General features: G+C 39.1%; 1 protein-coding gene across 1 annotated transcript; it reads right to left on the bottom strand.

Moving 5' to 3' along the window:
• Positions 1-4,810: 4,810 nt before the first annotated feature.
• LOC124261487 lies at positions 4,811-10,724 on the bottom strand. Its single transcript, XM_046695808.1, has 5 exons — positions 10,664-10,724; positions 10,057-10,147; positions 9,130-9,243; positions 7,690-7,851; positions 4,811-4,857 (listed from the first exon to the last, which is right to left on the bottom strand). Exons 2-5 carry the CDS (start codon positions 10,130-10,132, stop codon positions 4,811-4,813), a joined length of 399 nt encoding a protein of 132 aa, XP_046551764.1. The 5' UTR covers positions 10,133-10,147; positions 10,664-10,724.
• Positions 10,725-12,641: the final 1,917 nt, after the last annotated feature.

The following is a 12,641-nucleotide window of genomic DNA, read 5'->3' as shown; positions in this document are numbered from 1 at the left end:
CCCTTAATGATGTTATACACCAGGGTCCCAAGATGCAAAATGATCTGTTTGAGATACTTTTGAGATTTAGAAGGTATCCAGTTGCACTCATCTGTGACGTCGCGGAGATGTATTTGCAAATAGAGATTGCGGAGTGTGACCGTCCATACTTCAGGTTTCTCTGGCGATCAAATGATCAGGTCAAACCTCCCGTTGTTTATGAATTCTCTCGAGTAGTGTTTGGGATAAACTGCTCACCTTTTCTGGCTCAGTACATCACACAGGAGCATGCCAAATTACATGAAACAGACTTGACTATGGCGTCAACGACAGTTGTTAAATCAACTTACATGGACGATAGCATAGATTCAGTTCAAACTGACATTGATGCAGTAGAACTTTACAACCAGCTGATGAACCTTTGGGGAACAGCAGGTATGCATGCCAGAAAATGGCTTTCAAATTCAAAGAATGTTCTGAATGAAATTCCAGCAGAAGACAGGCTGCAGGAAATTAGCATATTGACAGATGAATTGCCATCAGTCAAAACCTTAGGACTTGTCTGGTGTGCTGAAGCTGACGAATTTAACTTTGGTTGTAGTTCAAAAAACAAATTGCTCACAGTGACAAAGAGATCCTTTCTCAGAGAAATTGCCAAGGTTTTTGATCCGTTAGGATTACTAGCACCATTCGTTGTTAGAGCAAAAATCTTACTGCAGCAAATGTGGCTTGCTGGGCTCGGATGGGATGAGAAAATGAATCCTTATCTTGAAGCAAAAACATGGAAGTGGTACAATGAAGTGCAGCTGATTTCTTCTCTCAGATTTCCGAGAAACATAGGTTTAAATCAAGCTGCAATTGACCAACAGTTGCATGTATTCGTAGACGCTTCTCAAGAAGCATTTGGCGCAGTCATCTACTGTGTAAGTAACCTCCCCAGTCAAAGCAGGTCTAGCACTCTAGTAGCATCAAAAAGCAGAGTTGCTCCGCTAAAAGCAATGAGTATTCCTAGGTTGGAACTGCTTGCAGCTGTTCTTGGTGTACGACTGACACTAATTGTCACAGAGGCTCTTGCTGTTTCTCCAAAATCAGTAAAGTTTTGGTCAGACAGTGAAAATGTCTTATGTTGGATTAAAATCAAAGCAGAAACTTTAAACCTTTTGTTGCAAACAGAGTTGGGTTCATACAGGACAATACTCACCCAAGTCAGTGGAAATATGTACCAACCAAGCAGAATGCTGCTGATATTCTCACAAGAGGAGCACATGTTGAAACCTTAAATAGAAAGGAATGGCTTCATGGTCCAGAGTTTATAAAACAAGATGAGAAAGAGTGGCCAAATCAAAAGAACTTGAAAGTTGATGAAAACTTAGAAAGACGCACGGGATGTCAGTCAGATATTACAATGGTAACATGTAAAGCTGCTACAGTGATGAACTGGCACTTGGACCCTTCAAGATATTCAGATTGGAGGAGATTGTGCAGAGTTACTGCCTGGATACTTCGGTTCGTTCACAATGTTTCTTCTGGAGAAACTAGGAAATCTGGTGAGCTTGATGCCGATGAAATTCAAGATGCTGAGACACTAGTTCTTTTGAACACTCAAAAGGAAGCATTTACTGAGGAATATGCAGCTTTGACCAAAGGAAAACAGCTTCCTAAATCTAGCAAATTATTGGGTTTACATCCATTTTTAGACGATTCTGGACTGATCAGATCAGGTGGTAGACTCAGATATGCTGAGGATCTTTCCTATGAATCGCGTTTTCCAGTCATACTTCCTAGAGCTCACTGGGTAACAAAGTTGATCGTGAAACAATTCCATGAAGTCTGTTGTCATATGGGAACCAATTACACATTGGCTGCATTGTCAAGTAGGTTTTGGATTATAGCAGCTCGTGAAGAGATTCGTAGTTGGGAACATGAGTGTGCTTGGTGTAGACGTCAGAAAACCAAGCCTGCTACACAGATAATGGCAGATTTACCAAGTGTCAGGGTTAGATGTTCCATGAGACCCTTTGCTCAGACAGGTGTAGACTTTGCTGGTCCCTTTCTAACAAAGCAAGGTCGGGGGAAAAGTCGACAGAAACGGTATCTGTGTTTATTCACGTGTCTATCAACTCGAGCGGTACACCTGGAGATAGCTTTTGGTTTAGACACCGACTCTTTCCTGAACGCTTTATCTCGTATGGCACACAGAAGAGGAATGCCGAATGAAATCATCTCTGATAACGGCACTAACTTTGTAGGAGCCGTCAAGGAACTTAGACAGTTAATATCGGAACTTGATGGAGACAATCTAAAAGCTTCTCTAGCAAGCAGAAAGGTCGTGTGGAAGTTTAATCCACCACATGCTCCACAATTTGGTGGAACTTTCGAATCTTTGATTAAATCAGCCAAAAGAGCAATCTATGCTGTTCTTAGTTCTGGTGATATATCAGACGAGGAACTGATGACCGCCTTTGTAGGGGCAGAGGCTTTGTTAAACTCTCGACCTCTGACATATCAGAGCGCACATCCCAGTGATGTTGTGCCTCTTACACCAAACCATTTTCTACATGGTCAGTGTGGTGGCCCTTTGCACCAGAGGAAGACCTACAAGACTTCAATCCTCGTAAACGTTGGAGACGTGTGCAGGAGTTACTGAGGCATATATGGAAAGGTGGATGAAAGAGTGGTTACCCACTCTCAATGTCCGCAAGAAATGGCAAGCTACAAGTAAGGACTTGAAAATAAATGACGTTGTCATTGTTGTTAGTCCTGAAACTCCACGAGGAAGCTGGCCGCTAGGTAGAATCACCAAGATATATCCAAGCAAAGATGGACATGTCAGAGTAGTGGATGTTCAAAGTGGGGAAATCGGTGTTGACTAGACCTATTACCAAGCTTTGTCCACTGGAGTGGTATCCAGAATAGGACGAACATCGTGTACATTTCAAGTTCAGTACAAGTCTACACAACATTTAGTGTAATTAGATGTAAACAGATGTCTCTCTGAAAGACCAGGGTCTTATCAGCAAAGGGGGATATGTTCTGGAGAGAAATTTAGTTTCTTTGGTCTTTAGTTATCTGATAGCCAAAACACATCTTTACAAGAACCATGAACGTTGCATCAAAACGCAACCGTAACGCCTCGTGCAGTCACTTTCTGCACGTGCAGAGTCGAGCAGATAGGTTTCTGACGGCTAGGTGAATGGTCGACAATTGTGATCAGTGAGACTCTGGTCGTTAGATTACACAAATAGTTTGCCATATTCGGGCATAGTATAGATACTAAACAATTTAGAATTATAGTTGTGTATCTTAGTAGATAGCTTATTTAGTTCATGTAGTTTAGAAAAAGTATCATATTTAGTTTGGTGGTCGGAGTGGCAAAAGTATCATATTTAGTTTGGTGGTCGGAGTGGCAAGAAGGTTGTTTATTTACGTTTTTTGCACGTTTCACGTTCACAAATAAATTTAGTAATTCCACTGCGTAAACAAACGCACTCAACACGACATTAATGATATCATTCAACTCTATACTGTAGTACAAACAGTAAGTCGCTAGTGGGCGTGGTATCTGTTTATAAACCCCACAAGATTTATTGGTTAGCCATTCAAATACTCACATTCAGTCACATATACCGATAAGCACCGAATGAATAATAATAATAATAATAATAATAACAATAATAATAATAATAATAGTGGATATTTGTAAAGCGTCAGTGTCCACCCACTCATGCATGCTCATGAATGTTTTTTAATGTTTGTAGTCATCCCCAGCAGTAGTCGTCCCGTAAGCAAGGTATCCAGGATAACGGAGTCCGGATTAAGGAGGTTTTAGTGTGTAGGGACATCAGTGTCGTACGTATTTTACAACTACTTTAAACTATGTGTTTATCGAAACACGCTTATAACGAACTGTTTTGGTCCCAGCTACTTGATATATATTTCAGTCGAAATGCGTGTTACGAACTACGGTTATAACGAATAAAAAAATGGCCCTTTGAGTTCGATACAACCGTAGTATACTGTATCTGAAACTTTCTTTTCACGTAGCGAAAACAAATACAATGTATCATTTTTGTTTTGGTTGATCTAGCAAAACAAATGAATTTCTTTGCTGTATATTTGTTATAACAGAATGATGATTCACCTATAATACATTCGAGGATGGTATCCATGGAGATATAGATAAACTTACCTTTCTTGAGAACAGGGTGTCCATTGGCACCGAGGATGCACTCGTTGCAGTACGTGGTGGTGTCCACATCCACACATTCGTTACTGACGTTGCACCCTGGGAACAGATTGATGACGTAAAGAAGTTGACACAAAATGAAAAACAATATTTCAGAAATAATTATCGCGTAAATGTAAATTCTGTATTAATAGTGAGTGAGTGTGTGAGTGAGTCGGCATACAAACTGAAGTTTTTTTCAGTTTCAAAAAGACTGGGCAGTTAAATTCAGGGAGAAAATTTCAATACGAGGTATCCCTGCACGTTCAGTAATGATATGTCGGGATATCCGTACTTCAAGACAAACCGAGTGATTGAAAATCGAGATAATGAAGATCTAATATACTCGTTCTTACCCTTCAGTACTATGAAATCTGATTTTACCCTTCAGCGCCCGAATGACAATCATTCTTGACATTAAAAGTGAAGGAAATCTAATAAAATGTACTACTTCGATATATCAAGATTGACCTGTTCGTGTTTCTCAACACAAACACGATATAAACATGAAACCTATTTATGCAGAACAAATTCAAAGGGGCGGTATTGTATGACATTTCACGGTCGATGACGTCGCAGTGTTGTATGTACACGTCTCCGGCCTGGTCACCACACAATGCAGATGAACGCTTCATCAGCCCCTGTGTCCTCCCCTGTGTTGCACAGTTAAGTGCATTGATTGCTGCACACCAGCTTGACTTTACTGCCAGGTACTGATTGACTCCAACTCGTTTTCATCAAATTCAGAGCTGGTGTCCTACGTTTACAGAATAACGCAGGAAGGTAGAAAAATATTGCTGCATCTCCAAGAAATTGTCCTGTATGTAAAGTAGATTTAGAAGATGAATATCCCTTTGTTGAAATGTCCAGCTTAAAGACTTCGGGGTATATTTTTCCTTAAGAATTTGCAAGTTGATATCATATCGTTTAGCAACATCCTTTAACAAAACAAAACTGAAGACATTGACAATCTAGTTCGTTTTATCTATTATGCATGCGAAATGAGAGAAAAGTTAGAGAAATAGAAAATAAGTATTAAAATTAAACAGATTCCAGTACAGCTATACATATATAACTGAATGTTTTCACTGGAGGTGTAAGGTAATCTATGCAGGTAGGCAGGTAAGTGCTATGAATTTTGAGAAGTTGTTTCCTTGTTTTCGTTCACGCCTTCATACCTGTTTGGAATATGTATTGTAATATGTATATGCGCCTGTGGCCTTCATACCTAATACAGATTTTGATGATGAACACCACAGTATACACAAGCCTTGATGAGACAATTGTACCAACATGCTATGATACAGTAAATATCTCACACAAACAATGCATTTCTAAATTGTATTTAGTTTAAATTACTTTCTTGAGGGTGATTGTTGCTGGAATATACAGGCTGAAGTATTTTTGAGACTTGTACAAACGTGAAACTGCTTATGATAAACAGCCTGGAAAAATAGAGTATACTATACTGATGTACAAAAGAAAGTACACACCTGCTGTTTTGAGACTATTTAAAAAAGTAAATATTTTGCTAGCAATGTTCCGGGGCGGTGGGGTAGCCTAAAGGTTAAAGCGTTGGCTCGTCACGCCGAAGACCCGGGTTCGAATCCCCACATGGGCACAATGTGTGAAGCCCATTTCTGGTGTCCCCCGCCGTGATGTTGCTGGAATATTGCTAAAAGCGGCGTAAAACAAAACTCAGTCAGTCAGTCAGTCAGCTAGCAATGTTCCATTGGGTACGATATCTATGGTGATATTACAACACGTACACAATGTTTGTGAATTGTGAGTCACAATCAAAACACTTTTCTAAATATTACGCTGTTTTTAGGAAAACATTTTACAAAAGCATCAGGTGTGTACTTTCTTTTGTGCGTCAGTTTACAATGACTATGATCTGTCTGTACATCACAAACGTTATTTAAACGTTAGTACTGTCACTATAAACATAAGGTCCAAAACTAAACCATATATTCGGAATTAATACACCACCATCAAGCAACCACCATTTTGGGGCCAAAATGTCGCGTGGTCGCACTTTGGTTAAATGTGCCACTTGTTCCTTGTTTTTGTGAGGGCGACAACGCGACGACGCCCCTTCTAGGACTTCATTATATACAACATACACTTATATCACTCGTATCAATAAATCTAGCAGCTTATAAAACTATTTTTTGAAAATAAAAAGCATCTTTTTTTAATTAATGTATTGACAAGTAAAATATCAATAGTAAAGGTTTGTCTGAAAAATCAATGCGTGCTATTTCTTATTTGTAGCCCGACTGCATGTGTTGTGTTCATAACATCAACCACTAGCTGCTTCATTCAGACTCGGTTACTGGTGGATCGCCGAAGCTTGAGTATTGCTCAGTGCGGCGTTAACAACGAACAAACAACTGGAACTTTCCCTTCCCTTTCCCTTCAAAACGGAGACGGTATCGAAAGGGCGAGAGATGAGTATGAAATACACAATGCCATTTTAGAAAGTGGTCAAATGTAACATATGTTATATTTGGGATTGCACTTTCTTAGTAAAGTACAGATTCTATTACTTTTGGGTTGAGTCCCCATCCGGGATTCGAACCCACACCCTCAGAGACAGGCACCTAATCGCCAGCACACAAAGTCAGACGCCTAGACCGCTCAGTGGAAGCCGTGGTGGCTGAGCGGTCTAGGCGTCTGACTTTGTGTGGGTGTGGGTTCGAATCCCGGATGGGACTCAACCCCAAAAAGTACTAGAATCTGTACTTTACTAAGAAAGTGCAATCCCAAATATAACATATGTTACGAAAGATGAGTATTCGAATGGAATTTCAGGTATACTACTCAAAAGAACATCTGAATGTTTCACATGACTATAATCCGTCATGGCAATGTATATATACCGGTGTTCCTTAACTTCTGTTGATAAGTATACACCACAGCGTGTCAGCTTAATGAGGGAGCACAACCATAATTGCCACAGTTTTTTAGACTTTTACACCTCAGGTGAAACCCAGAAACAAGGGTATGATATTGACAAGAATAACGAACCACGTTCAGGAGGAATCACCCCGTGCGTTGATTTTTCATTTCCATTTCTGTGACCTGATTAAACAGAGGTCACCACATTTGTGACGGCTGCGGTTGACAAGATTCAACCTTTGTCAACCAATATTAATCAGTGTTAACTTAGGTTTTTACCCGACATAAACAGAACAAAATGCAGACGTTAAACAGATCTCGTATAGCTGTCATAATTTGACGCTAACTGGGATTTTAATACACGCTCAGCGAATCCCGACATGACAAAGGGACGCAACTCAACCAGTATCACACCATTTATCCTTTTGGCGATGAAATTACCTATGATTGTTTATTAAATCAAGTCAATGTGTTGGGCGCAAATAGGCCTCTTATTGGCCAACGTCGCCCTAAAACTATAAAACCAACCACCATTTAGCCACCCGTGCCTCTGTTATTAAAGGACAACAGTTATTGCTTACCTATTCCAACACAGGTGCCAATGGCCCCTGCAAACTTACTTGGATGGGTGATTCGAATGAAGTGGTGGTTGTTCTCCATGACGCAGGTGAAGATGGAGCAATCTTGTTGATAGGTGTCCCCCATAGACAGACAGTCAGAAGATGCCATCGGGTTTGGACATCCTGCAATTCACAGTTGAAGTGCCAAAATCATGCTGCTGACTACGAGTTGCCTTTTTCACTGTTTTGTCATTTCTTGTTTTAGTTTAATATACCAAAAAAACATTTTGTAAAGTAAATTAATAACTTTCTTGAAGAATTTCTTCCTGAATTAGTCATACACGTATATCCAATATGTGATCACTTTATGATCACTTGTTTGAGTGGCATTTAGAAGTTGGTGTGATGAACAACGAGGAGAGTTCTATGGATATATACCTTCTTTAATATAATATGAGGGTTGTTATTTGCTTGATAACGGTGTTAGCAGCTACACCGAAACGTCGCTCATATTATATTGAAGAAGTTGTATATCCGCAAAACTCTCGTCGTTGTTCACTGTATGATCGATAATCTATTTCGTGATATAGGTAATGCTTCAAATATACCGATAATTGGAATTAGTGATGACAAACTGCTTCAAATTCAACTTAATGTTACTTGATTTATATCTTGAAAATGAAACAAAATATCACTGTGGCGTTACTGAAACACTGCTGGGGATAGCTGCAGTGGTGGTAGAAATATAAGTAGCAACAGCTGAAGTAGTAGTGAGTGAGTGTACTGTTACGCCGCACTCAGCAATATTCCAGCTGTATGGTAGCGGTTTGTAAATAATCGAGTCTGGACCAGACAATCCAGTGATCAATAGCATGAGCATCGATCTACGCAACTGGGATACGATGACATGTGTCAACCAAATCAGCGAGCCTGACCACTCGATCCCGTTAGTCGCCTCTTACGACAAGCATGGGTTACTGAAGATCAATTCTAACCCAGATCTTCACGTAGTGAGTGAGTGAGTTTAGTTTTACGTCACACTCAGCAATATTTCAGCTTTATGGCGGCGGTCTGTAAATAATCGAGTCTGGACCAGACAATCCAGTGATCAATAGCATGAACATCGACAACGCAATTTGGAACCGATGGCATGTGTCAACCCAGTCAGCGAGCCTGACCACCCGATCCCGTTAGTCGCCTCTTACGACAAGCATGGGTTACTGAAGATTAATTCTAACCCAGATCTTCACGTAGTAGTAGTAGTAGCAGTAATAGCAGCAGCAGTAGCAGCAGCAGCAGCAGCAGTAGTAGTAGTAGTTGTAGTAGTAGTAGTAGTAGTAGTAGTAGTAGTAGTAGTAGTAGTAGTAGTAGTAGTAGTAGTAGTAGTAGTAGTAGTAGTAGTAGTAGTAGTAGTAGTAGTAGTAGTAGTAGTAGTAGTAGTAGTAGTACTAGTACATTTACCTCCCCTCTCTAGAGCCACGTGGCCGTGGACACACCTGTAGTCGATACAGCCCACCTTGAACACCTCCTTGTCCTCGTGATGGCCATCGCTTCCCTCACAGCCGTCACTGACATCTGCACAAACCAGAACATTGGACAAACATATGACCAGGCGCATACATGGGCAGTTTGGTTTAGTCCCAGCTATTTCAGTAATTTTAATATTTCTTCGGATTGTTTTCTCGACGCGAGGGAACAAGTTTTCTTTCTAATGATAAAAATATTCGCGTTAGAAGACTGAAAGGTGTTTCGTTTTGCGGATGGTAATATTGTTTAAAGTAATGATAAAACATGACTTGATGTGGGTGAAATATTGGAACTTTTGGTTAAGAGTGTATATCCATGAATACATATTGGAGGCTAAATCTATAAATCTGTTCACACACACACACACACACACACACGCACGCACGCGCGCGCGCACACACACACGCACGCGCACGCACGCACGCATACACGATTTCCTGCGTGCGTTCAGTAAAAACAGAGTCATTTAAAAAAATACACCTTCGTTCCTTATATTTTCATTTATGTAATCCTCGATATTTAAAACTAAAAAACCCCAAAGTTTTTGAACTTGTGTTCAATAGTTTGTTTTTAACAGTTTTATATTAATTCCAACTGTTATCAGTTGTCCAGACCAACTTGTGCACCTATGCAGTAAGTGTCTAGTCCACATTCATTCGAACACATTTGATAACGTGCATAACAATTTTTTAACGTTTTACTCAATTCTAAGATTAAGCAAAATTAAGTATTTGGGCCAATAGCGTCCTCGCTCTCCTTTCTATATTTACTGAGAACAGTACTGTCCGTTATAACCCAATATCAGATCATCGACAATTGCATGGAAAATGGAACGAGTATGGAAAACCCAACAGTACTTACCTCGTTTGATTCTGTGTCCTGATAAGGAGACGATGACGACACACAGAGCCACCGCCTTGTAAAGAAGAGGCGACATCGCCTACGAAGCACACTTTAAAGAAATTATTGATGAAATAACTAGTGAATACCTTAATTTGTTTTGAATACCGAAAATAAAACACTGCATGTGTGTTATCTGTCACATTAGAGAAATGATTACCAACTTACTTACTAAATATCCTGCATCACTCACCTATATCTTATGATTCGGAGCAAAAGTTAGGGCTCATGAATATTTTTTCAGATTGAAAACAACACAGTTCCATAAAAATATCCCGAAAAATATTCATTCCTTGATTTTCAGTCTGTTCCATAGTGTATAAGACTGAGTTTAAATATCTCTATTGCTGATAATTTAGGATTTCATGTTCTTTGTTTAAAACCCCCACCCCATAAAAACACGCAGCATTTGATCAAAATCATACCCCTTATGTTAATGCTATCATTACATTTGTGAGTTCAATGTGGATTTAAACAAAGCATAGACATTTCGTTGGATAATGGACTTTACGTATTAATAACATAGCGTACATATGTGACTAGTGTATGATGTGAAAGGTAAACTTACCGTGGTGACGGGAGAACTCCACTTTCTGTAATGAAACAAGCATACAAGACTTAAATCTATCGACTGTTTTCAGCAGCAGGTGTCTTCCATTCACTAATAAAATCTTAATTCGCTTGCTTACTCTTGAGGTACGTTGTCGCAAGGTTGAGCCAGGGCCCAATCTCCGGTCAATATCTCTGTCGACCGCAGCGACATCAACTGGCGAGCTCGTCATCGATTTATGTCTGTGCTTGGTAACGAAACGAACAATAGAAAGAGAAATTTATCTATCATGAATATATAATAAATTATTGATTCATTTTTATTACCTCATGATATACAAGGCGATAAAGGATAATAAAATCCCACAGCCTATTTATTTTTTTCAAACCTTCACTTGTTCCACCTCTTGGGATAAGAATCCAACAATATATTTCTGCTGCTGGCATTGAGTTGGAGAATATATCTCCTTCCCGTCTTCTTTCTTCTCCTCCTTGGCAATTAGTGAGGCCACAAGTTGACCTAACACTGACAAAGTTTAAAAAATCCAAAACTAACGAATTACAGTATAAACAAGAATATAATCAATTAAAGAATAACTATAATACATACAAATCTTTATTTACAGATGGGTCCAAGGATTGTGGCGCAGTGGCATGTGCCACTGTCATTGGATCCAGAACAATATCTTCTAGAATACCTGATAACAGCTCTATATTTACAGCAGAAGCAAACGCCATCTTAACGGCTCTTAAATATATTCAACGACATCCCAAACATAAACAATATATAATATTTTCTGACTCTCTTTCTTGCCTTCAGGCGATTAAAAATCTCTCTTCCAAACATCCACTTTTAATTGAAATAATCGAATTATATAATGATCTTGCTACTGGCCAATGCGACATCGTCTTTTGTTGGTTACCCAGCCACGTTGGCATTTCTGGGAACACAATGGCTGATCTTGCTGCCAAGGCAGCACTCAACAAATCTGTGACACCACTTCTTATTCCGTATTCTGATTATAAAGCTGGCATTAGAACTTACATCAGTGATCTGATGCAGAAGAAAGTGGGACACCCAGGTGGGTATCAATAAATTACATGAAATAAAACCCTATATTGGTTATACCTACTTGGGTTGTCAGTCCAGATTTGAAGAGGTCATCATGCGACGTTGTCGTATTGGCCACACTAGATACACGCATGCGTACCTATTGAAAGGTGAGGATCCCCCCGTTTTGTATCCCTTGTGATGAGAGAACCACAGTCAAGCATGTCCTGCTTGATTGTGTTGAATTCTCCATCATAAGGGATAAATACTTCAATGTGAAAACAGTTAAGGATCTTTTTACTACTGTTAATTCTCATTTAATTATTGGTTTTTTAAAAGAAATTGACTTCATGAATGAATTTTGACTAATATGCTGTGTACATATTTGTATTTTAATTATTGGTAGACTTGATTAATAACTTAGATTGTTAGTGGCTGTACCCTCAAAGGGGGTTGAAGTATTGTAAAATTATTGTCCTCCTGAGAGGGTACGTAAGTCCCAAAAACATTTTATTACCTCATGATATACTATTTAAAGGCGATAAGGATAACGTTAAAATGCACTCAGCCTATTTATTTTTTTCTCTCGCGATAAAGAGTGCTATATTTACATGCATTTACATGTACAGATGTAACAACACTATAGAATACGTACCATAGGCTGGTGTATGTAAAGATGAACTGACATGCAGAATTTATTTACTGCTGCTGTGTGTGTTTATTCAATATAATTTTTAAATTAAAAATAAATTGAGGATACTTAAATATAATAAAAGCTGAAATAAATAATGCTGCTACAAAATAATAATGGTTGAAAAATCTGTAAAGGGTATCTGCAGTCTAAGTAAACTTAGGCTCAGTATTATTCGTTACACTGCTATCAGTTTATAGTTTACTTAGACTGGGGTAACTGAAACCTCACATTTTTTAGAGGCTTTGTAAATAA

Source organism: Haliotis rubra, unplaced genomic scaffold (genome assembly GCF_003918875.1).
Source record: "Haliotis rubra isolate DU_JTF1 unplaced genomic scaffold, ASM391887v1 Scf8, whole genome shotgun sequence".
In the NCBI taxonomy this organism is placed as follows: Eukaryota; Metazoa; Mollusca; class Gastropoda; order Lepetellida; family Haliotidae; genus Haliotis; species Haliotis rubra.
The sequence above is the reverse complement of the archived record's forward strand: the minus strand, read 5'-3'. Positions and strand labels throughout refer to the sequence as shown.